The sequence below is a fragment of the Crinia signifera genome, unplaced genomic scaffold, assembly GCF_055691185.1.
Source record: "Crinia signifera unplaced genomic scaffold, ASM5569118v1 HAP2_SCAFFOLD_83, whole genome shotgun sequence".
NCBI classification, from domain to species: Eukaryota; Metazoa; Chordata; class Amphibia; order Anura; family Myobatrachidae; genus Crinia; species Crinia signifera.
Window position 1 is genome coordinate 621803 of NW_028142741.1, and position 26592 is coordinate 648394.

Sequence of the window (26592 nt, forward strand, 5' to 3'; positions counted from 1 at the left end):
ACCAGACGGGTCTTTCAGACCAATACTAAATTTGAAGTCCTTAAATGTTCACCTTTGGGTAGACCATTTCAAAATGGAGTCTTTGAGAACTGTACTCCTGAGTCTGGACCAGGGAGAATTTCTGGCGTCCATGGATGTCCAGGACGCATATCTGCACGTTCCCATTCACCCGGAACATCAGATGCTGTTGAGATTTGCCATAGGAGACCTGCATTTACAGTTCCGGGCGTTACCCTTTGGCCTAGCAACCGCGCCAAGGGTATTTACAAAAATAATGTCTGTGATGGCGGCAGTGCTGAGGCTCAGGGGAATCACAGTAATACCCTATTTGGACGATCTCCTGTTCAAAGCAGAATCAGCAACACTGCTTCAAAGTCATTTAAAAGAGGCCATCAGTTTTTTGCAGGCTCACGGCTGGATTTTAAACTTACAAAAATCTCAGTTGGTACCATCACAGAGGATCCAGTTCTTGGGAGTCATACTGGATACCCATCTCCATCGGGTATTCCTCCCGGAGATAAAGGCCAGGGACCTGGTCAATCTAGTTCAGGAGATCCTCAGTGCTCCGAGCTTGTCAGTATGGAGGTGCCTCAAACTCCTGGGGAAAATGGTGGCGTCATTCGAAACGCTTCAATTTGCCAGGTTCCACTCTCGAGTATTCCAATGGAACATTTTGTCAGCCTGGTCAGGAAACACTTTGACCATGAAGACGGAGTTGATAGTGCTGTCCGCAGACACTCGGGACTCCTTGAAATGGTGGACAGAGGTAGATTCCCTTCAGTGGGGTCGGTCATTACAGACCTGGGACTGGTTGATAGTAACTACCGATGCCAGTCTCAGGGGCTGGGGGGCAGTAGCCCTGGATCTCAGGCTGCAGGGCCTGTGGACGGCAGAGGAATCAGCGTTGCCAATAAACATCTTGGAGCTGAGAGCTGTCTGGAAAGTGATTTCCTTGGCGGGAGACAGGTTAAGGAACTCCCCCTTGAGGATTCAGACCGACAATGCCACAGCTGTGGCGTATCTGAATCACCAGGGAGGTACTCGCAGCAGATTGGCCATGTGGGAGGTGTCCAGAATCTTTCTATGGGCGGAACAGAATGTTCCTGCAGTATCGGCTATATTCATTCCAGGAGTGGAGAATATAGAAGCAGACTTCCTGAGCAGGGAGGAGCTCAAGGAAGGAGAATGGAGCCTACACCCTCAGGTGTTTCACCAGATCACTGCAATGTGGGGAACTCCGGATTTGGACCTAATGGCATCCAGGTTCAACCATCAGGTGCCCAGGTTCTATGCCAGAACGAGAGATCCGCTAGCAGAGGCAGTGGATGCCATGACTACCCATTGGCAGGGAGATCTTCTTTATGCATTCCCTCCTATTCCGATGTTAGCAAGACTGTTAAAGAGGGTACAGGACCAGAAGGTCCCGGTGATCCTTGTGGCCCCAGATTGGCCAAGGAGGTCTTGGTATTCGAGGCTTCAGAGGTTATCAGTGGATTCATGGCGTCTACCTCTGAGACCAGACCTGTTAAGACAAGGCCCATTCAATCATCTGGATTCCGATCGATTGATTTTGACGGCTTGGTTATTGAAACCGCCATTTTGAAAAAGAAAGGATTTTCTGACGCAGTAGTGCAGACTATGATAAAAGCCAGAAAGGCTGTTTCTTCTGCAAATTATTATAGAGTCTGGAAGACTTATATTAGATGGTGTGAGAGGCAAAAAGCTCACACATCTCACTTCAAATTATCAAAAATGTTGGATTTTTTACAAGATGGATTTTCTTCGGGCCTAAGTCTTCAGTCGTTGAAGGTGCAGATTTCGGCCTTGTCCATCTATTTTCAAAAAAGAATTGCCATTTTACCGGAGATTCAAACTTTTTTACAAGGGGTATCCAAACTGAAACCCCCTTACAAGCAACCAGTAGCACCTTGGGACCTGTCACTGGTTTTGGATTGCCGTCAGAAGGCACCTTTTGAGCCTTTGAGGTCGGCTGACTTTAAGTTTCTCACGTGGAAGTTAGTGTTTTTGTTAGCAGTAGCATCTGCTAAGAGGGTGTCTGAGTTGGGAGCCTTGTCATGCAAATCTCCCTTCTTAATCTTTCACGATGACAGGGCTGTTCTGAGAACAGTGCCGCAATTTTTACCGAAGGTAGTCTCTGCCTTCCATTTAAATCAGGAGATAGTTCTACCTGTGTTTCAACCCCCAGAGGGTTCCAAGAAAAGGGACAAGTTGAAGACTTTGGATGTTGTGCGTGCCTTACGCATATATGTGGACAGAGTGAAGAGTGTTAGAAAGACTGACACTTTATTGGTATTGTATGACGTACATAAAATTGGTTGGCCTGCATCTAAGCAGACCATTGCTAGGTGGTTGCGATCTGTGATAGCTTTTGCATACACCAAAGTGGGTAGGCCTGTACCGGCCAGAATTAATGCGCATACCACCAGGTCAGTTGCTACCTCTTGGGCGGTCCGACATGGGGCCACAGCGGAGCAGGTTTGCAGAGCTGCCACTTGGTCATCTGTTCACACATGTGCCAAATTCTATAGATTCCATGAGTTCGCGTCGGAGGACGCATCATTCGGGCGAGCAGTGCTGAGAGCTGCAGACCTGAGCGTACCCTCCCAAAGGACCGGCTCTGGAACGTCCCAGTGTTGAGCTGTGTCACCAGGACCATTGAAAGAGAAAAAGGGATTTTTGTAAGAACTTACCGTTCGAATCCCTTTCTCTGATATGGTCCTGGTGACACAGCGATCCCTCCCTTACGCTCAGTAAGTATGCCAGAATTTCATGATGTTCATGTTAAAATGGTTAAAAGTTAACAGTTTCTGTTATAAAATGTGCATATAATATGTGCAGGCGTTTGTACTGAGTTAATGTATTCCAGTGGCTTTGAAAGTTGAACTGAAGAGTCCAGGGATGCAGTAGGGGAGGAGCCTACCCTCTAAAGCTTTAGGATAGGTGCCTGGCTCCTTCGGACCCTCCTACATCCCAGTGTTGAGCTGTGTCACCAGGACCATATCAGAGAAAGGGATTCGAACGGTAAGTTCTTACAAAAATCCCTTTATTTTGATCTTTTCTTCTGAGGCAACCCCGCAGTGCTAGCGGCTGCCTCCCTATACAGCCAGACCCACCAGCTACCTCTGCCGCACATCGGAGGACACCGCCACAAGTCCAGGTAAGCAGGTCCTCCTGTGAGCTGTCTGCCGTGGTGGTGGGGTGGACTGATCACGAGCGGTGAGTCTCCGGAGGGAGAGAGGTGCATCCTCCGGTGTCCCTGGCAGTGATGCTTTGTTTTTTGCAGTTTATCCACTAGACCACCAGGGATTTAGTGTTGCTGAGTCCCCATGAGGTTCCAGAAGAAGGTGGATTTTTAATCCCAGCTCCCCCCTCCGCCCCTTTGCAACCGGGCTCTTCATAGGTTCTCCCTCACGGAGTCAAACTTCTCTACGCCCCTCCACAGCGTCTAGCCGCCATTCCTGCCTCTCTGCTGGTACAGTAAAGTGCACCCCAGCCTCCTACTCCTTGCGACCCCCCCCCCCCCCCCATCCCAAGTCTAGGACCAGGTTTGAAACGGACACCACACAATATTAGAGTGAGTACAGAGTGTATGTGCCTTTTTTCTCTTTTGCTTTTTTTTACCTTTTTCAACTTCCACAAAATAAACTGTCCAAGGGCTGGCGCTCTACTTATAACTTTTAACTGTGGACACTCTGCAGCTGTTTATAGCTAGGGCTTATGGGGATGTTAGACGTTATGTCTTCCAGGGGATTCAGGGCTAAGCCCACAACTCCGCTCCTATGCTGCGAGCATATACTTGCACTAATTGCAAGGAAAAAAATTTCATCCATGGAACAGGACCATTGTGGCATGTGTGATCGCTGCTCTGTGAAGGACTCTGGGTCGGTTCCGCCGATAGAACCGGACTGGGTGGAGTCTCTCTTCTCAGCTATGGGAGAGCTCGCCTTACAGTTGGCGGTGGACAGGGCTCCTCTACAGCCCTCCCCAGCCACAGTTCCTGGTGCGGATCCGCTCTTGTTGGTTCCCCAGTAGCCTCTGATCGAACCAGCCTTGGTCCAGAACCTCTCTGGTTTCAAGCTCCCTCCATACCTTGTTAGGTTCTTCTGCTAAGTGCAGACACCCACGCGGTGCTGCAGCGTATACGGACATCTCTGAGTCAGAGGATGGCTCAGACGGAGAAGTTTTGGCAGCTGACACGGACAAGGACTCTGTCTATGGCCAGGTGGACCGGATGACCCAATCCTGCATGGATGCCTTCATCCAGGCAGTTCGTAGCTCACTTAAAATTAAGGACTACCAGCCAAAGCTCCCCTCTTCCAGTGTAAGAATGATCCAGACGTGTTTCATCCATCTACACAGCTAAACAATATCTTACTGAATGCTTGGTCACATCCAAATAAAAAATTCCCGGTGTCTAAGCTTCCTTTTACTCCTTTGAGCAGTCTTTGAAAGTGGGAAAGATCGCCTCAAGTTGGATGCACATGTGGCTCACTTTTGTTAAATAAACTACCCTTCCATTTCCTATTGTGGCTTCCCTCAAAGACTTTACCGATAGGAAATTGGAAAATCTTCCAAAGATCATTTTCTCGAATGCAGGGGTAGCTATGAAAACGGCTCTAGTATCTGCTCCGATGGCTAAAGCTCCGGCACTCCGCGTTCTGAGCTCCTCACCTATGTTGACTCTATTCGTGAGGCCTCTACATACTTGAAGGAGGCATCGTTTGATTTGGCTGCCCTTTCCTCATGGGTCTCTGCTTCCTCCTGTTGTGCTGCAGCGTGTGTTTTGGCTGCACATATAGAATGCTGACTTCGATTCCAAGCAGGCTCTTCCTTTCTCTGGTGATGTGCTATTTGGTCCTGGAATGGAGAAGATCGTCACTACGGTAGCTACTTCGAAGACTCAACCTCTCTCCATTTGGCCGCAGGGGAAGGCCCGACTCTCGGGTAAGAGCCATAGTTAACAGGGGTACTTCCTCTCATTTCAGGGATGTCCTCCAGTTCGCTGCTTTATGACGGGCCTTCCCTCAGATCTAATAAAGGCATTGCAGCTGTCCCAGGCCTTGCTCTCGACCGACGTCATAGTCCCTGTCAAACCTGTTTTGGTTCAAAAACCCAGTGGCTCATTTCACCCAATCTTGAACTTGAAAGAGCTGAACCTCTCTGTGTTTCCAAATTCAGAATGGAGTCCCTTCGCTCCATTCTACAAGCGCTCCAACCCAGGGACTTTATGGCTTCCCTCGACATAAGAGATGCTTACTTTCATGTGCCCATCAGAGAAGACCATCAAAGATTCCTCTTTTGCAGTACGGGATCTTCACTACCAGTTCCGGGCCTTACTGTTCGGTCTCTCCACTGCCCTGAGGGTCTTCAACATCCTGGCGGTCTCCCTACGTATCCAGAGAGTTTGCATATTGCCGTACCTCTATCTCTTGGCGCAGTCTCAGGAGACTTTATCACCATCTGCAATTGACAATACACCAGTCTCACGGCTGGTTGATCAACTGGAAGTCCATGGTCCACCTAGGTGAGCACCTCAACTCCCCGCAGCAGAGGGTCTGTCTTCTCATGGAAAAAGTCTTGTCCCTTCAGGCTCTTCTGAAGGATTTCCTTAAATGTCGCAGAGTGTCCATCCATCTTTGCATGCGGATCCTGATAAAAGATGGTCGCCTGTTTTAGAAATGGTGGAGTTCGCTCAGTTGCACTATCCGCAGGTGGAATTGTTTTGTCTCAGATCATTCTCCTCTCCAGGCAGGTGCGCACTTCTCTCCTTTGGTGACTTCACGCCCCCAATCTGCTGAAGGGCCATCCATTCGCAATCTTGAACTGATCACTACCGATGCCAGCCTTCGAGGTCCTGGAAAGTTATTCCTTCAGGACCGTTGGGCCAGGGAGGAATCCAATAAATGTGCTGGAATTGAGGGCAGTTTTCTGCGCTCTTCACTGGACTCAGCCTCTCATTCAGGGTCATGCAGTAAAGGTTCATACTGACAATCCCACAGCCTCGGCATATGTCAATCACTAGGGCGAACTCTGAGCTCTGCGGCCATAAGAGAAGCCACTCGTGATTCTGACCTGGGTGGAGCGCTACTTGCTTGCTCTCTCTGCAGTGTACATTCCAAGCATCGAAAATTGGGAAGCCGATTTTCTCAGCCAACAAAACATTCAGGAGGGAGAGTGTTCCAGTCCCTAGTCAAGCTTTTGGGTTGGCCGCAAATAGACCTAATGGCCTTGCGGTTCAATCACCAGATCCCTTGCTTCAGCTCTCACACCAGAGACCCGGAGGATTTTCTGGTGGACGCCCTGTTGAAGATTTACATGTTCCCTCAAGCAGGAAGCTCTGGTGGCCCCCAATTGGCCTCGACTACACTGGTATTCTGATCTTCAGGCTCTGTCCATAGCCCCTTCTTAGGGTCCGTGTTGTCACCGGGATCTACAGAGGTTGGCTTTGACTGCTTGCTTGGTTCTTGAGACCAAAAACCAAAGAGCCAAGGGTTTTAGTGGAGAAAACTATGATTGTGGCCAGTAAGCCCTCTTCCGCCCGTATTTACTACCGTGTTAGGTGGGCTTTCTACAGTAAGTGTGTGGAGAAAGATATTTCTCCACAGGAAGTCTTTCGTGGATTTTTAAACCAGAAAAATATAGGCGCTAAACTCAGAAAACTGTGTCTTCTATTCTTAAAATATTTTTTAGGCTTTTAAGAAAGTGCAAAATTTCTTCTCTGAGCAATCCTTTCATCTCCGGAATACAGGAGGACCTTCCCTTGTTACCTGCAACAAGGTTATTGATCTGAAGACAATTGCTATCTTCGCCCCCTGCAGTGCACATGGTTTTGTCCATCTAAGAAGGAATTTGAACTAGAATAAGGGCCTATATAACACTTGAAACTCAGACAGTCAACTGTTTCATGTTGTGGACTATTTGCTACAGAGCGTTTTTTAAAAAAAAAATATTTTTTTTAATTTTTCCATGTTTGTACAATACACAGGAAGCATGAAAATATTTATAAAATAAATCATGCAACGAAGGGTTAATAAGGTCCTTTGTTTTATGGTTAAAGCGACTGGTTCATTTTAATGACTAATACGGCCTACACACATGCCGATATTAAGGCATTTTCTAAGCGATTTTTGCTTAGTTTGGCAAAGTCGCTTAGAAAATGCCCTCACATCGGTGTGTGTGTGTGTGTGTGGGGGCTATATCGACAGCAATGCACGTCCCCACGCGTCTTTGTCGCTGGCCGAGATTGATGAATAGTGTCCATCAATATCGGCATCGGCAGGGTTCTCCCACCGGAGAACACTGGCGCTGTCTGCTCGCTTAGCACACAGAGCTGACCGCTCGCTCTGTGTGTGGGCTGTCAGCTCTGTGTGCTGAGCAGAACGGCCCGACATAGCATAGCTAGGTCGCCCTACACACATCGGCATGTGTGTAGGGCCCATTTAGCATGTTAAAGGAATATGATTAAAAAAAAAAAAAGTTTTGACTTCGACTCTAAATGTAATTTTGAACCAAGGAACCATCGCTTCTCAACCTTTATGTACCCATGATTTTGTTGCTTTACATTTCCAGTTAATGCCCTGACATTTTAGGGCAGTATTGATCAGCAATTGTAATTTTTTTATGTTGGTATTGGCTTGTCCGTTTTTACCATTTTATTTAATCATTTGAATTTCAGATGCTGAAGTCCTGCTTTAAGGAGTTTGGACACATTGAGTCATTGAGGTTCCGCTCTGTGGTACGGTTTGTATATTCCTTAGCTAGAACCTATTTATTAGCAGTAGATTGCTCTTTATCTCCAGCCTATGGGGCAGCAGGGTTTGTACATCCCTGCTGTAGGAAGTCTCTCTTTTTTGCCCACTGTGGTCCTCAGGCCATAAGTCAGAAGATGGTCAAAAGGTCGACACGTGCAATATGTCGACTTGGGAAAGGCCGACGTGTTTTTTCACCCTTTTTTTTCCCTAACTCAGGTGTTTGGGTTTTTTTTTTCATTTTTTATTTTTTTTTATCCAAGTGGACATAGAACGTGGTACATTTATACGGTGTCCATATCGACAGGAAAAACCTACTGTCGACCATTTCCCTGTTGACGCTTTCCTCAGTCGAACTAACTATATATATATATATATATATATATATATATATATATATATATATATATATATATATATATATATATATTTTTTTTTTTTTTTTTCCCCTCCATTGTAGACCAGTAGTGGTCGACCTCATGACTGTCATCCAGGTGTGGTCGGCCTTCTTATTGTTGACCCTGTGACCCATGCCCTGTGTAATTTTAGTTTAGTTACTATGTACTGTAAAGAAATATACTTCGCCTTTATGGCGTTGAGCTGACCTGCCCCTCCTTACTGTTGGTATTTGTCCAACTGATATCACCCTACTATGGGTTCTTTTTAGGGACGAGAAGATGTAGGTATAAATAACCCAAAAGGGACCCATTGTGAGAGCAAATAAAAACCTTCTACCCAGCCCAGAGGTTCTCACTCTATCCTCGGGACCCCAAACAGTCGATGGTTTCCAGGGTAACAAGCATTTGCACAGTTATATTTGCTGTTTATTGACACCTTTTAAAAGGTCCGCAGGTGGAGCAAACTATTTAACAAGTGTTTTAGTGAGGATACCTGGAAAACCTGCACTGTGTGGGGTTCGGAGTACAGTTTGAGAACCTGTAATGTAGTCAGTGATGATTGCAATTAGTGAGGCAGTCAACTGGAAGAGAACAACCCATAAAGTAACAAGGATTTTGTAAAGCCAGCTCCTTATTAATTAGGGCTCTAAAGGACCACTGGCCAATAGTAATGAGGATCTGATGTTAAAGATGTTTTTCCTTTCTTTTTGTAAAGGCTCGAGCAGATCCAACCCTGTCCAAGAAAGTTGCGGCCATTCAGTGAGTTGAAATTTTAGATTTTCTTGGATTACAAAGGTTGTATTCCATTGTGTTTTGGGGCTTATTTTCTGACATCTTTTAACCCCTTCAGTGGTGGCCTCTTTTTTTTTTTTTTTTTTATCAGGGAGCGCTCCCTAAAAAAAAAAACACCACTGTAACCCCTAGGTCCAGGCAGCACCGCTGAACAGTCCGGCCGTGAACAGAACACCGCTGAACAGAACGTTGCCCGGCCGTGCCCCCGCTACCTGGCTGTGTGCAGCGTGACGTTACACAGCCAAGGAAAGGAGGCAGGGCCGGGCAGCCGCTGAAGCTGAGTGCGGCGCTGATCTCAGCGCTCAGTTTAGTGGAGCCGCTTGGTGGGAGCGCAGGCAGCGGCAATCCTGAGAATTTTCCGGGTTTGCCAGCCTGCACACTGGAGCATAACCCAGAAAATTCTCAGGAGTACCAGTGGAGGTGTTAAAAAGATCTCTATTTTGGTTTATTTATATAGTGCACACACATGTAACGCTGTACAAACAATTGTTTGCACTCTCATCCGTCGCTGCCACAGTGCAGCTTACAATCTATATTTCCCTACCACATGTACACGCATCCACACTAGGGATCATTTTAGGGAGATAACCTGTCAGTATATTTTTGGATTGTCTGAGCAACCGGATGAAATCTGAGTAAGCACAGGGAGAATATACAAACTCAACACATTTAAGGTCCTAGTGGATGCGGAACCCATGACCTCAGTGCTGTGAGGCAGCAATGCTAACCATTACACCAACCACGCTTCCACTTATCACCTGTTAGTATGCCTGCCGGTGTGGCAAGCCCTCATCTGGTTTGACGTTTCTCCGGTTCTATCACCAGACTCCTGCCACTTCACCTAATGTCTCCCATGATCTATAATATTGTGATTCAACTTAACTGGCCTTCGTTATGGTATTATCCAAATGCCTATCCATGAGTCGGTGCCTTATTCATGTGACTGTTTCATTTCTAATTCTGAGCTTGCCTCTTTATAACCCTCATAATGACTTGCTTGTCTTATCCCCCAGCCGGAAGGTACACGCTAAAAGGAAAAGCATTAACGCATATGTGGTCTTCAAAGAACAGGACAGTGCTGCTAAGGCCCTTGTACGGTATGTGTCTGGTATTACGGTCATGCCACCTGTCCGGCATTAACCTTCCGGTCATCCTCCTATGGTAGTGTGGTGTGTTGGTACTCTTATCCAAACTATTAAGCCCCATACACACGGGGGAGATATATTGCTAGCAATATATTGCTGAGCAATATATTGTTCATTGTCTCCTTTTCATCAGCGACCAGAGATGGTCGCTGATGAAAGGGAACCTCTGTCAGGGGAGCCGCAGAGGTAATCAGCTGGTCGCAGGAGCAAGATCCAGCGATTAGAATGGGACAGAAAACGGGAGCGCGCACCCGGCGATTTATCGCTGGGGCACACTCCCATCACTGGCAATATGGTCGCCAGCGACCATATTTCCAGCGATTTTAGCCCCTATCGCCTCCGTGTGTACACAGCTTTAGACCTCCCTTATACAGTTTTAGTTCATTCTAAGTAGTATATGACTAAAATATGATCTACCTGCCTCTGTCGCACATAATCATGCATAAAAACCCCATGAAACCCCAAGCTCACTGCGCTCTGCGATAAGAGATGGCCTCGGACCGAATAGATAAATAGACAATGACTCAGACGCCATAAAGCGCCTTTTGGTTGTCACCATGTTGATGGGTTAATTCAGGCATGTCCAAACTGTGGCCCTCCAGCTGTTGTGAAACTACACGTCCCAGCATGCCTTGCTATAGCTTTAGCAAAACTGCGGCAAGGTATGATGGGACATGTAGTTTCACAACAACTGGAGGGCCATCGTTTGGAAAATCCCTGAGTTAATCCTATTGCTGCATCTGCACAGAGAAACAAGATTTGTGTTGACAGATGTGTACACAATGTATTACTGTCCAATCTCCATGATGTGTTGGATGTGAATAGTCCATAAATCCAATAGTGTCAAAGATGTGGCAATTTTTGGGACCTATAGAACAAAAACAATTGTCCATTATAGAGACTAATTGTTCTGTATACATATTCTTTGCTAGTGAGACAATTTTAAAGCATCCATTAACATTGTCCTATACAACTTTATTACTGTCCACATACAATCTCATATATTTGGCTACATCTGTCACTCAAAGTGTGTGTGTGTGTGTGTGTGTGTGTGTGTGTGTAACGCTGGGTGGAGCCTCTGACTCACATGACTGACTCACATGACAGAGAACCAGCCCAGTGAGCGCACACAGTGCCAGACACCCTCTGCCTCCCCATGTTGCCCAGCACTGCTACTCCACAGCCACCAGGTGAGCGCCCCCCGCGACTCGCGGCAAACACCCCCGCAACCCCCCCTCACTCGATTCGCGGCAACCCCCCCCCCCTCACGCGACCACCCCCTCCCGCGATTCGCGGCAGACACCCCCGCAACCCCCCCTCACGTGACCACCCCCTCCCGCGATTCGCGCCAAAACACCCCCTCCACCGCGACCCCCCTCCCGCGATTCACGGCAAAAAGACCCCCCCGCGCAATTAACAGCAGCCCCAGGATTAAATGGCACATGCAAAACACTGACATGGCTATGGTCGACAATGAAAAAGGTTGACATGAGTTTTTGAAGATTTATTTTTAATTTTTTGAATATTTTCATATTCATTCTCATGTGTCGACATGGACACCAATGAAGTGCCACACTTATGTCAACCTTTTACATGTGTTGACCTTTCTGTGTTGATTTTTTCTTGTGGCGATTCGCGTCACACCCCCCCCTTCCGCAACCCCCACTCCCCCGATTCACGGCACACACACCCCCCCCGCGACCACCCACTCCCGCGATTCTTGGCACACCTCCGTGACCCCCTCCCGCGATTCGCCGCAACCCCCCCTCCCGCGATGTGCAGCAACCCACTCCCCCGCCACCCCCCTCCCGCGATTCTCTGCAACCCCGCCCCTCCAGCGAGTCGCAGCAACCCCCCCTCCCGCAATTCGCGGCGACCCACCCCCCCTCCTGCGATACGCGGACACCCAAGTTGCAATACAGGGCATCTTTCATACAATTCTAACCATATTTCTCATATACAAACGTTCACAAATTAAGGGGGCGCAGCCCCTTACGACGGTGTGAAGAGCGCCCGTAGGGCGCGATGAATCACCTAGTGAGTTTTATATCTGTGTTTTGACCTATTTGTCACTTGACCATGCATATGCTTTTGAGAACCTACAGTATGTGATGTCCCTATGTGTCATCTTTGATGGGGAATTTTTTTGGGTTTGAAAATATGGGCTTACCAAGCACGACCAGGTGACAGCTGGATATGTGTTTAGGTGCACTAGAAATCTGTCAGGATCTATATTTTAGTGTTCTAGATGTACGTTCCCTTTAAATCCAGTAAGAGCATCTTTACCATTCATCAGATGTGTAAGACTTCAATCAGGCATGTCCAAACTATGGCCCTCCAGCTGTTATGAAACTACAAGATCCATCATGCCTTGCCACAGTTTTGTTATTAGGGAATGCTAAAACTATGGAAAGGCATGCTGGGATGTGTAGTCTCACAACAGCTGGAGGGCCACAATTTGGACATGCCTGACTTAGATTATTCTGTAAAGCTCCACCACCATGGCAGTAAGACCATATTGTGCGTACACAATGAGCCATAATTGTCAGTGATATGAGCATGGAGCACAGACTACTTGTGGAGAGGGGTACATTGGTGATGTGCAGGAGCGTGCATTCTTAAAGATATTGCGCATACAGGCCAGACCAGTGGTTCCCAAACACTGTGCCGTAGTGCCTTGGGGTACTTGCAGCGGTGCCCTGGATTGGTGGACCATGACAAATTCAAATGATTTATAAGAAAACAGAAGTGAATCTTGGGAACATAAATTACACTATGGATGAGAGCTAAACACAATTTGTTTCATTTTAAATTTTTTTTTCTTCTGATTTTATCAATGAGGGCGCCGGGTGAGCTGCTCTCTCGGTACGGCGGCTGGACAGGTGAATGCCACAGATGGGTACAGGAGGTGGTGGACAGGAGGACAGCGCTGTGTAAGCTGCTGCTCTCCCTGTGACATCCGCCCTACCTCAATCCGGCATCTTTCAATGTCAGATTGGTGTTGCTGGGAACATGGCCAAAACGTTTTTTGGTGGATTTACGGCTGTTCTGTCAATCCACCTGGTTTTCAGCAGGTCGGAACCAATGTTACCTCTAATATTACGAAGGCTGTGTGCAGCAAAAGATTTTGGCTGTGCAACTTTGGAAGTAAATTTAAATATTTGTGCGTCACTTCTAGATAACTGGAAAATGACATTCAGCATTTGTGTTAACTTTACTTCAAAATGATATTAAACATTCAAAACACAGCACACAATGTAGTTAATGGGTGAAACACACATTAATTGAGTCCACAACTGCAAAAAGGGACTACTGCTGCTTTGTGCGCTCTGTTGTAATGTCTGTGCCCACGCTCGTCGAGTTGTGTGCGTGCGCACACAGCTTAGAGGGAACACTGGTCGGAACATTCTGACATGCCCCCCCCCAAAAAATACTAACACTGAATAGGTCGGAACGCCTTCCGAGCTGTTAATGTCGAAAACTGCTGTATTTTCGGCAAGACGGCAGTTTCGACATCAATTGAATATACCCCTTAGAATTACTAGACGAGTTTGTCTTTCTCAAGTATTCTAACATGATTCTGAATAACATGTGTGTATTAATCCATGTTACAGAAACGGGAATGAGATCAGCAGTGGCTTCCATATCAGGGTTGATCTCGCTTCTAAGAGCGCCTCGGTAAGTGACCCGCAACTATTCCTGACCCTTGAGTAAAATCGTATAGGTAGTTATTGGATGATTTGAAATACAAAATCACATTTATAACATTAACATAGGAATTAATGCTGAAAAAAGACGTTAGTCCATAGAGTTCAACCTATCTGACTTGTAACTACTGACTTGAGTAAGTCGTATCTATAGGATTCCCTTAGTGGCCAAAAATGCATCCAATTTTTATTTAAATTCATTAACAGTAGTTGCTGTAACCACCCCACCGGCAATGAGTTCCAGAATGTTACTGCTCTAATGGTGAAGAATCCTCTTCTTAATTCAGTTCGGAATTTATTTTCCTCGAGCCTCAGTACATGCCTGCGTGTCCTAAGTATATGTCTGTTAGTGACCAAATCATCTCCCAGTTCCATATGATTCCCAATCCTGTATTAGAACGTACTAATCATATCACCTCTCAACCTCCGTTTCTCCAGTTAAAACATATTCAGCCTGGTTTAACCTATCTTTGTATTCTAGTGATTCCAGACCTTTTCCTAGCTTAGTCGCCCTTCTCTGTACCTGTTCCAATTCATTTATGTCTTTTTTAAGGTGCGGTGCCCAGAACTGAACACAATATTCCAATTCCACATTGCAATATTAAAAAATAATTCCTCACAAAAAGTACTATAATGGGGGTTCTGAATGAAAGATAAACCGTATATGCATACAGTCGATACTGTAGTTCGACATCAGCTGGTGCACAGGGCTAGGGTCACTAGTTAAGTGGTTGATCTGGATTTATTGTAGGCCAGGCATGTCCAAACTGTGGCCCTCCAGCTGTTGTGAAACTACACATTCCAGCATGCCTTGCCATAGTTGTAGCAATCGCTAATAGCAAAACTGTGGCAAGGCATGGTGGGACTTGTAGTTTCACAACAGCTGAAGGACCATAGTTTCGACATGCCTGCTGTAGGCCAACATGCAAACGGTTCGGGCAGGAACAGATTTTTAGTGTTTTATGGAGGTTCGCTACAGGAGGGGATAGTGAGTTTTTTTATTTTGTGGACCCTTTTACGGTCTACCTGTTGCCCATCTGGTGTCAACCAATTAATGGTCAGTCTGTATTTGAGATCTTTTAATCCACATCTTAAAAATATGGTTTCCTATTAAAGTCGCTGTTCAGAGACCTAATAGAAATATTGACCATGGGCGGTCATTTTAATGAACATAAAGTTATTCAAGGGCCAGCAAGAGTTACCACAAAGGATGGATCCAAGCAGTGGGGGTTATTCAGACCTGATCGTTTCTCTGATTATTTGCCATCAGATATACGCGGCTCCGCCACAGTGAAATCCCACCCAGCGAAAGGCCTGAGGAAATGGTGCATGAGTTGCAAATGAATTTGCAGCTAATCAACAATATCTAATGATACTTCCACCATGTGCAGTCTGTGCGTAGCCCAGGACCTACTCCGCCAGTGCGATAGAATCAGGCTAATCAGGGTCAGAGGTGTCCTCCCTGAAATCACCTGGGCACATCTGCATTTTTTTTTACATGGCCAGATATCACCCCCCCAAAAGCCGGCTTCCTGTGAAACAACTTGCAAACTGCCAGCAATAGAAAAAAAAAGATACTGGAGTTTATCGTAGGATGGCCTTGTGCATGCGCGCTTCGATCTGTTTACGCTTGTACGGTCGTTCGATTATCGTCCGGACTTCAAATTCGCATTAAGATCTGAATAACCCCAAGAGTTTTAGTAACCTCTTCTGCCTCCTGTACAGCGTCGTCTGATGTATGTATTTCTCACACAGAGAGACTTGGTAACATGCCTCTCCTATTGTCTTGCAGCATGACAAGAAGAAAACTGTGTTTGTTGGAAACCTGCCTTATGGTAAGATCTGTACTTGTCCACATTTCCAACCACCTATTCCTATATGTGCATACCTAAAGTTACATAGTAGGTGAGGCTGAATAAAGACTTGTGTCCATCTAGTTCTACCTATGTTTATAGTAGCTAATCCCTTGTTAAAGTGAAGCGGCCGGTCGTGCGCGAGTGTGTGGTTACAGTTTACTATAATTAATGTACAAATAACAGCACATTTCCAGTAACTGGTGCAAATATTGTACTCCTGTAAGCTCTCTCGTGATGCCATATACCCTTTCATTGCATCTACCTGGTATACACCAATCTGGCTTAACGTGTAACCGGCTGCTTTCACTGCGCTGCGGAGGCCTGTGGTACTTTTCAAGTCAGTAACAATAATAATTTGACTGGATTGATGTTAGAAATATATGCGCTGAATGACCGGTCCTATGTACTGTAAGGCTGGTTACACATCAGGACATTGTGTATCCAAGCTGATGGGATGTTCGAGAAAACGATTGAATGCGCAGCCATAAAATCTGGTGTACGTCCATTGTTTTCACCTACATCAGGCATGTCCAAACTATGGCCCTCCAGCTGTTGTGAAACTGCAAGTCCCATCAAACCTTTCTACAGTTTTGCTATTAGGGGATGCTAAAACTGTGGCAAGGCATGCTGGGATGTGTAGTTTCACAACAGCTGGAGGGCCATAGTTTGGACATGCCTGACATATGCTGTGGTCAGCAGGGCTGGCTCATCTGAAGGGACAGAGGCTGGGGACTTGCAATCACTGGTACATACTGAGCGATATATCGTTCCCACCTGTGGTATGGCCTTATGTGTATACTCTACCCAATATGGTCAGTGCTTTATAAACCTCTTTAGGCTTAGCGAAGCAGGAGTGCCTCTAGGTGGCAGTATTGCATGACAATGTATATTACATGACTTGGTCAGCAATAGAACTGGCCCCACCACAAGGAAGATAATAAATAAAAATATATTTCATGTTTATTGACCTATGACAATTGTTTCTTTAAAATTGAATCTTAGACGTTGAAGATGAAGCCCTTCGAGAACATTTCTCTGAATGCGGATCCATAGAAGGGGTTCGGATAATCAGAGACCAGCACTCTGGAATTGGCAAAGGTTTCGGCTATGTTTTATTTCAGGTATAAATAATTATCCATTTTGACGTTGCAATGAGGATGATTCAGGCATTTGAAAGCTATGATCAGCTCATTTAAAATACATATAAATGTTTTTATTTATTTGAATTGCAGTGTAATTACAAATGTACCACAAAGCGTGCACTGCATTTATTTGTGAGTAGTGTATTAATTGGTTGTTAATGCATTCCTACTTCTATGTACTCGAAGCAAATGCTTTGTAACCTAGTCTGCTAACTTGTGATTGCCTCTGTGTTTGTATGTGAGAGAGAAAGATGTAGTTTCGCTCGCTGTCAACAGATGGCAGTGTTTCGGAGACACACAATCAGACGCTAGACCTAGATATATAGATTAGATAGAGATAAGCATGCGTGTATGTTTTGGATGTTGTTTTAAGAGTTTCTGATGTCCTTTAGCAACAAGATGTGTTCAAAACTGCAACACGTGAATTGAGTAGGCGCCAATAGAATTATGGGTAATACCGCAGCAGAGTATAAGGTGGAGTCAGATTTAAGCATTTGGAGGGACCTGTGATACATGGGACAGGAGAGGGCTCTTAAACTGAAGCATTTCCCCTTTTGTCATCAACACCCCTAGGCTGGGTGTTGACACAGTAAATGGTCAACATGAGTTTTTCACGATTTTTTTTTTTTTTTACACTTTTACTGACTGGGAATGGTAAAGTGTGACCATGTGCTCAGGTATATTCTTTTCAGTGTCGACCTTGTGCATGGCAGCCTACACATTGGGCCTTTTTCAGATCTGATCGCAGTACAAATTTGTTCGGAAAATGGGCAAAACCATGTGCACTGCAGGTGGGGCAGATGTAACCTGTGCAAAGAGAGTTAGATTTGTGTGAGTCAATTTGTTTCTGTGCAGGGTAAATACTGGCTGCATTATTTTTACACTGCAATTTAGATTTCAGTTTCAGCACACCCCACCCAAATGTAACTCTCTCTGCACATGTTACATCTGCCCCACCTGCAGTGCACATGGTTTTGCCCATTTTCCGAACAAATTTGTACTGAGCTCAGATCTGAATAAGGCCCATTGTCTGTAAGCTATACCACACCTTATCCAAAAAGCTTGTGACCAGAAACATTTTGGATAACCGATTATTCTGTATTTCGGAATCATTTTTATTTTTCAATGAGGTATCTTGAGATCGGGACCCATGTGTGAGCATCAAAAACAAGCAATTATTTTCTTGCACATATTTAGTCCCGGTCACAGATCCTGTACCCCAGCAGTGGCGGTTACAGATCCTGTACCCCAGCAGTGCTTCTAGCAAAAAATAAAAAACTGTTCTGAAAACTATGGCTTTTGGGATAATGTATTACTTCTATATATTTTTTAAATTGTTTTATTAAAAGCCTTTAGAGGCTCTTCTACATGTCCTCTGCCATTTTGTAATGTTACCTCTTTCTGGTCATTCTGTCAGACATCTTATCTAACTTTGAAGAGACATGTTTTACAGAATGACAGCCTGACCTGAATACGCATATAACCACAAACCTCTCCATTTTGTTGAACCTGTTCATTGCAGAGTTCGGATGCCGTGCAGCTTGCGCTGAAGTTGGAGAACTCTGAGCTGATGGGGAGAAAACTTAGGGTAAAACGCTGCCTCGCAAATGAAACGCAGAGAACACCGAAAAATGCATCTGTCAAACCGTTGGCATCTGTAAAGAAAGGACAACCTTCAAAGCAGAATACATTCATCGGTGAAACGGCCGATGGCGCAAAAAGTAAAAAGAAGAAGCCAAAGCTGAAAAAGAAAACAAAACTGTTAAAGTCTTTGTAAAGAGAAATACTTTTTTTTTCTATACATAAATACAAAAAGATTCCATGTCCGAGAACTGTGATATTTTATCTAAAGAAAGCTACAGTCATTTTCACATTCTGATCTGTAATAAAGCTTACAGCAAACTACAGGGGCCTTTGGAGCTTCTGAACTGTCTATCCCTAATCAAGTACAAATGTGGCTCCATATATTATTGTTGTAGCTGCGTCAAACAGCTCTTCTTAGCGCTCCAGTGTACCGGCCCGCGAGGCGGGGGGGGCGTGTGTGCGGGAGGAATGGTGGATGGTATCTCTGGAGTAATGGAGGATGATGGGCGTGTACTGTAGCCCTGGCTGGGCGGGGGTGATGTCAAGGGGGTGGAACGTTATACACATGAAAATGTTCTACACCTAAAACACTGGTCTTTTCCCTAGGGTGGGCGGGAAAGTTATATACACAGGGGATGAGTGACAGATCTGGCTAAATATATAAGAGATATCTCTATATATATCTACCCTAAGATATCATGGCAGGAGGAAGCTCCAAAAGGGTGGCTTGTAAAGCTGGGTACACATCTATACAATGCCTATTTCTGGCAACTGTTCGGTCGACCGTACTCCCGTACAACAGCCGACACGCGCGTACACACCTGTACAATTTTACTTGCGATGTCTGATGTACTCCTGTCCAAACAGTCGCAAGAAAAAGATTGTACCACCTACACACTGTCTCGATTTGGGCTATTGACACGTCACATGTGACCAAAATTATCATAATGGGCTGGGTTAGGGCATAATTATAGCTGTCACCCTTTTACCTATTAAAAAAAAAATGGCGTGGGGTCCCCCCCACAGCCGTAACCAACACCAGGCTGAAAGAGCCGGGGCTGGTATTAAAAAATCAGGGAACCCGACAAATAGGGCTTCGCTGATTTTTTAAAACCAGCCCCAGGCTCCAGGTCCGGAGCTGGTTCCCAAAATACGGGGGACAAAATGACCAGAGGTTCCCCGTATTTTAAGAACCAGCCCCAGGCCAAACCAGCCAGCAGGGTAATGCCACAGCTGGGGGACACTTATTATATAAGGTCCCGCGGCCAAAACATTCAGCCCTCTGACCGGTCAGCCTGGCCTGGGGGAGTGGGGACCCACCCCCAATAAAGGGACAAAATACTAGATGCAACAAAATACTAGACCCCATTATACTTGCTGAGTAAAACAAGACATTTTTTCCCTCAACACACTGAGCAATGCTAGTAACCAATCTAGAACACTACATGATAATAGAATTCAGAGATATTGGTTACATATACCTGCGCAGGTGTATGCTAAGCCCCCAAGCCGCATCAAGGCTTCTCTGTATATTGGGGGTCCCTAGCGCTATATCTAGGTGCAGGGTGCGGCACCCCAAAAAACCATCATAAGCTGGGAAGCCCAGCGCGGCATGCCAGTGATATACTAAGTGTTAATAATTAGTGATAGGAAGCCGAAGCTATATAAAAAGAGAGATAAATGAATGTAATTAAAATAGGATAGAAAGTGTTAGTGAGGGAAAAGTGTTAATACAATGTAAGGGCATGTCGCACTAAAGCCACCCAGCCCATCCAGTCCAGGAGCACCGCACCCCACACCACCGTTACCCTAAATTGGGTCTACGATTAACCAGCAAGGAGCCACATGATAATGGCTCCTTACTTGATATATCCAAACTAAGAGCTACCTACCTTGGAGCAACCCCGGACTACTCCATGTGGCATATCAGGACCCACATCTCCTCCTAATATGGGCTCCCTTCTGCCTCAGAGGCAGAAGGGAGCCCATATTAGGAGGAGATGTGGGTCCTGATATGCCACATGGAGTAGTCCGGGGTTGCTCCAAGGTAGGTAGCTCTTAGTTTGGATATATCAAGTAAGGAGCCATTATCATGTGGCTCCTTGCTGGTTAATCGTAGACCCAATTTAGGGTAACGGTGGTGTGGGGTGCGGTGCTCCTGGACTGGATGGGCTGGGTGGCTTTAGTGCGACATGCCCTTACATTGTATTAACACTTTTCCCTCACTAACACTTTCTATCCTATTTTAATTACATTCATTTATCTCTCTTTTTATATAGCTTCGGCTTCCTATCACTAATTATTAACACTTAGTATATCACTGGCATGCCGCGCTGGGCTTCCCAGCTTATGATGTTTTTTTGGGGTGCCGCACCCTGCACCTAGATATAGCGCTAGGGACCCCCAATATACAGAGAAGCCTTGATGCGGCTTGGGGGCTTAGCATACACCTGCGCAGGTATATGTAACCAATATCTCTGAATTCTATTATCATGTAGTGTTCTAGATTGGTTACTAGCATTGCTCAGTGTGTTGAGGGAAAAAATGTCTTGTTTTACTCACCCAGTATTTAACCCCTCCCTCATGCACCTGGGAAATGCTACTGAACTAATTGAGCATCTACCATATCTGTATGCCCATTATACTTGCCCCTTACACATGATGCCAAATGGAATGAGCCAAAATTCACATAATGCCACATGGATTGTGTCAAAATTCACAAAATGCCACATGGATTGTGTCAAAATTCACATAATGCCACATGGATTGAGCCAAAATTCACATAATGCCACACAGATTAAGCCAATTTCACAATACGCTTCATAAACAGGGACATTGTCCACCAAAGGCACGCATTAAACATTTACCATAATGTCCATACCATTATGTCCATTATGTATTATGCCAAACACCATAATGCCTATTAAAAATTATGCTAAATAAGTGCTGCTTCTCTACATGCTCATTGCCAAGGGTTCTATACTCATTGCCAGAGGTTCCATGCTCGATTCCATGTGGGATAACATGCTCATTGCCAAGGGGGAATACATGCTCGTGGTAAATGGGGGACAGCCGCTGCCAGGCAGAAGTGATAGCCACTGAAAGTGGCAGAACCTGGCTGTATTCAGAGCACTGTAGGTCCCGGCTATTTGAAATAATACCCCTTTCACACCAGAAAATGCATTCCCAGGTTGGCCCCTTTTACACCAGCCTAGTCCCTGCATTTTTTGGTGTGAGGGGTAGAGAAAACCACCCCTTCCCCCCTTTAACCAGTTATCTCATTTAACCGGCTATATCTTCGGAACCAACTGACCCATTTACATGAGACAAGTATTATATTGAAGAACTTTTGTGTGGGCTTTGAATGATTTTGGTTCCAGAGTAATCTGCCCTCAAAGAACATGAACAGCCATGAAATTACATTTAAAAAATAAAAAAAAACGGTCTACACGCAATATCTCTGGAACTGATTGACTGATTTGGAACAGCCTGGTATCATATTGAAGGCCCAGCGATTTGGAATTGAATGATATCAACCACACGCTTCTGTGATGCCAGGGCGGGAACTGGCAGCCGTCGGAACCGGGTAGGGGTCAGAATTGACGGGTCCCATATTATCCTATGGGGAAAAAACGTTAGAGGTTTGCCAGGCGATATCTCCGGTTCCGGGGGGGCTAGAGACACGGGGCTGGGCTCGTTGGAAAGCTCTGGTCCTCAGCTTCAAAATAAATGACAGGGGGGCACGTGCCCGGGTGCCCCCCCCCCGAATCCGCCACTGGTGCTGTCCCCGGTGGCCCTGTGCGGTGGCCACCGGGCTGATCATTGTGTAAAAAAAAATAGAATAAAAACTATTGTTTTTTCCTGTGGAACTGAGTCCCAGCAAGCCTCCCCGCAAGCTGGGACTTGGAGAACCACAAGTCCCAGCCTGCAGGGCATTAAAGGGCCCGCTGGGTCTTGTAGTTCAACAGTAAAAAAAATTGTTAAAAAAATACACACTGACACATTAGAAAAATACAAGTTTAATACATACATTACACAAACACACTGATGCTTACCTATCTTGATCCCGTAGGTGGGTCCGGTCCGGTGGCTTGGTTCCGGGGCTCCAGGGCTGAAGAGTCTGGGGTCCTGGATCCGTAGTAATCCAAAGGGTTACCTGGGGAAGGAAATCCTACTCACCTGCTCCTGGCGTTCCAGCTTTGGCAGTATAGTCGCTAGGTCGACAGCATATCGGTTGAACGTGCGTACACACTGCACTTTTGTACCGATATGAGGCCGTCCTGTCGGATGAAAATTAAACAGCAGAGAACCGTCGACCGACCGAGCATGGACGGTCAAGACAGTTTTTTGCCGTTTATCGCTCGTACGGGACAGCGTACACACATATACAATTGAACGGCTGTCCGACCCAGAACGAAAGAACGGCCCGACAATTGTATATATGTGTACCCAGCTTAAGAAGTGTAATGCCAGATTTACACAAACTTCTGAAGGGCGACTGTGGTGTGATAAGTGTTCAGCAGAACTCCTTACAATTTCAAGGAAATACCTCTGCCTGCGCGTCACAGCTCATTGATGTCCTGTCACGCCTGTCCTCTGAGCTTACAGCTTCACAGAGACAGAGAAACCTCCAGATATCAGCAGATTGATCTAGCTCAGGCATGTCCAACTTGCGGCCCCAGCCACCTACTTTTGTGGCCCACAGCAGAGCTGAAACTACTGTCACAGAGTTCTGTTGACTATCGGTGAGTGTGTCTGTCTCACTCACTTGTCATCCCCGCCGGGTTCCTCCCCCTTGTGATGTTGTGCGGGTGACGTTATGACGCAGGCGCTGCCCACGCGTCATAACAGGGGTAGGAGCTGCGCGATTCGGCGCCGGAAAGACAGACAGTGCGCAGGAAGTTCTGTTCTTTCCTGCGCGTGCAGGACAAGGCAGCACTGTCTACAGCATTCAAGGAGCCTGAGGGCGCAGGACTTCTGTAACGGCGGCAGCAGGAGTGACATCGGGCAATGCCGACAGCCGCGGCCGCCACATCACACGCCCTGCTGGTCACCAGTTTTGTCCTCTGACCTCTCCTGACTCGCTGTAAGTTATTAACCACTGTACATATTATGGAGAAAGTGGGGGTTAACCAGCAACTGTATTCTGAAATGAAATATATATTTATCCCCGTCACTGACTCTATGAAGGTAAATTATTATTAACCAGCTGCTGACTGAGTCATTCAGTCAGCAACTGGTTAATAATAATTTACCATCATATTCCGCAACTGGTTAATAATAATTTACCTTCAGAGTCAGTGACTAAGGGAAAAATATATATTTCATATCAGAGTACAGAGTTTATATATATATATATATAATAATATATCTAGTGAGATTAAGCGAGGGCTGCTTAGGCATGAGGGCATTTAAGAGCCTGAGGATTGTTTGATAAAGTTAGTTGACAAGGTCTCTTACCCCAGAATGCACTGTGGTCAGGTGTAGCCAATCAGGGGCAGAATGGGTGGTAGTTTAGGCAGGTGATATATGGGGTAGTCAGGGTCTTCCACTTCCTCTTTGAGTCTGGATTCCCACCCTCCCTCCCTTTCCTGCTGCGCTTACCACATGGCCTTTCGGCCGCCACTCAATTTGGCTTCACATAAATTCATTAAAATTGGCGGGAGGGCGCTCTCGACCAGCGGTCAAGTTTGAGGTGCAGGAGGTCACTGTGCGGTATTGCCACCCTCTGCCAGGAAGGCTGGTGAGTCCTGCCCCCGAGGGGGGACGTTGGCCACTTGCTAGAACTGTCCTCACCATGCAATAGGAGTTGCGGTAAGACCGTCACAGTGCGGGCTGTGCTTTGAGCGCAATGGGGGCGGCTCATCGCCCTGGTTTTACAAGTTGGGGCGTTGCAGTCGCCGCCATTGTTAACGTTTGTGACTTAGCTGGTCTTCAAGCGCTCTCCTGGCCATCCCTTTTCAATAGGGTCATCCAATAATAAATACTGTTGACCTTTAAACTTATGCTGTTTTTGTCCGCGTGGTTATTTTAGTATAAGGTGTCAGTGTGAGTTATTTCTAGGGGTAATTAGAATTATGTTTAAGCAAAAGGTCAATCTCAATAATCCAATAGGCGCCTTATAGTGAACCACAGGTTATGGTCATGACCGCTGCGGCACTGGGAGACAAGGTGTAGTGATGCAGCACTGCTGCCTATCATTTTTTTTTGGGGGGGGGGGGGGACCAAACGAATGTCTTGCCCCAGGCACCAGAAACCCTAGTTTCGACCCTGCCCACAGTGCTTGTACCTTTGAAAATTCTGCTGGGTACGACAGTTATATATGAAGGGGTATAACACAGCTGATATGTGGTATTATTTTATAGCCCTCCAGCTGTGGTGGAACTACATGTTCCAGCATGCCCTGCCACATTTTATATAATGGATTGCTAAAACTGTGTCAGGGCATGCTGGAACATGTAGTTCCACAACAGTTGGAGGGCCATGAGTTTGACACAGCTTGTAATTTATGGTGTGTTAAGTGTCAGCTGACATTTTCTGTGTTAGGATGTGAATTTCGGCTTATTCTCTCTGTCAGAATTTGAATTTTGACTTATTCTCTGTGTCAGAATGTGAATTTGAACACTAAATAGACACTGATATATAATATAATATAATATAGAGGAGGTGACTGTACAGTGCTGACAATGGGTATATAGGACAATTGTATATAGGACAGTTTTTTTTTCTTGCGGCCCACACGAGACTTAGACCTTGATTATTCGGCCCAGTTGGGATTTTTTGTTTGACATGCCTGATCTAGCTTCATCTGTAGAGGGTCTGACTAGGGCCCTGGTGCAAGAGCCGGCCTCATCTCAGGCACAAGCCCCCACCCTCCTTTTTTGCACCAGGGGCAAACGCAGGATTTTCAGAAGGGGGTTTCCAGAGGGGCGGAGCAAAGTACTGAGATGGACACTTAGGTGATCCAGTATAGGCCGGGTCAGTTAAAGTATTATAGATGACCAAATGTATATAAATAATAAAAAATTGGGGCCCCTACCGATCCTCCAGTGGTAGGGGTGGGGGAAGCTTTGATGTCCCGTGGGTGGTAGGGGGTATTATATCAACCGCTCAGCATGTAGGGCCTGGATCAGTAATTTCCACTAATTACCCCTTTACTGCACAGATGGTGGGAGAAGCGGGCATTGGGCTGAATGAAGGGGCCCTGATACATAACTTCCAGGGTGGTAGAGGGTGTTTAATATGCAGAGGAGGGGTGTATAGTGGAGTGGGCTCATTATTCATACATTTCTGGTGGGAGGACAGCTTGCTTGACTGCAGATATCTCCAGTTCCCGGAACTAGATTTCTTAGATTTGAATGGAATTAAAAACTAGAGAATCCCACCTACCAAATGGTATTGGGGAATAGGGAATCAGAGCAATCTGCCAATGAGAAAATAAAACTACATACCAGGTGTGTGGAGCTGGAGCAGATGCTGGAATGCTGATATCTCTGGTTCTGGGAACAGTAGAGACAAGCTACTAGTGTCCCTCAAAGGGGGAGAGTCCCAGCTTTTGTAATATGCCCTCAGAAAATCTCTAAGTCAGACAGAACCTGAAATATCTGACTGGGAAGAACAATTAACAGGCTTGGATGGGAACCACTGATTTGAAGTCAGATAGCTCCGGTTCCCATGGGCCGATTTTTAAAATGAGGGCGCCGGAGAGTTCCGTCAACTTCATCTGCCGCCTGTCCTGTCATTTGCGCCCACGGCCTGTGTGGATCCCAGGCCTGACAGCACACCGAGGACCTGCAACCTGGGTAAGTACCCCCTACCCATTTCACACCACCCAGGTCCCCGGGTTGAACCTGCGAGCAACCCTCCATAACAGGGTTGAAATCCCGGCAATTATTGCCAACCTGGGAAATTAGGCTGATGTGAAAGGGGTATGACTAAACCCTACCGCTGACTCACTAAGCCCCCCCAATGCCCAACTCTCACTCGCTTCCCCCGACATCTGTTTTGTGTACATTAAAAGAGGTGCCTGACCATCAGGTTCTGGTAAATTGGTGGTGTACCGGTACTAACCAGAAAAATGGCATGCATGAGAGTTCCCTGGTTATAACACGTTTGACATCAAATTGTATTGGCAAGTTATGAATCATTTAGAAAGAAAATTAATATCTGTTATGCACACCAGAAACTATTATTTATTGA

At 46.0% G+C, this 26592-nt stretch overlaps 1 protein-coding gene across 3 annotated transcripts in view; it reads left to right on the top strand.

The window, feature by feature from the left end:
• The window catches only part of RBM34 (RNA binding motif protein 34), a 35436-nt gene extending 16722 nt beyond the window's left edge, over positions 1 to 18714 (top strand). For all 3 annotated transcript variants that reach the window (XM_083168417.1, XM_083168416.1, XM_083168418.1), the window contains exons 6-12: positions 7697 to 7756; positions 8883 to 8926; positions 9973 to 10056; positions 13719 to 13782; positions 15604 to 15646; positions 16670 to 16788; positions 18332 to 18714. In XM_083168417.1, coding sequence (XP_083024543.1) covers positions 7697 to 7756; positions 8883 to 8926; positions 9973 to 10056; positions 13719 to 13782; positions 15604 to 15646; positions 16670 to 16788; positions 18332 to 18586 — 669 coding nt within the window. In that variant the 3' untranslated portion in view covers positions 18587 to 18714. The remainder of the gene's footprint in view (positions 1 to 7696; positions 7757 to 8882; positions 8927 to 9972; positions 10057 to 13718; positions 13783 to 15603; positions 15647 to 16669; positions 16789 to 18331) is intronic.
• The last annotated feature ends 7878 nt before the right edge of the window (positions 18715 to 26592 follow it).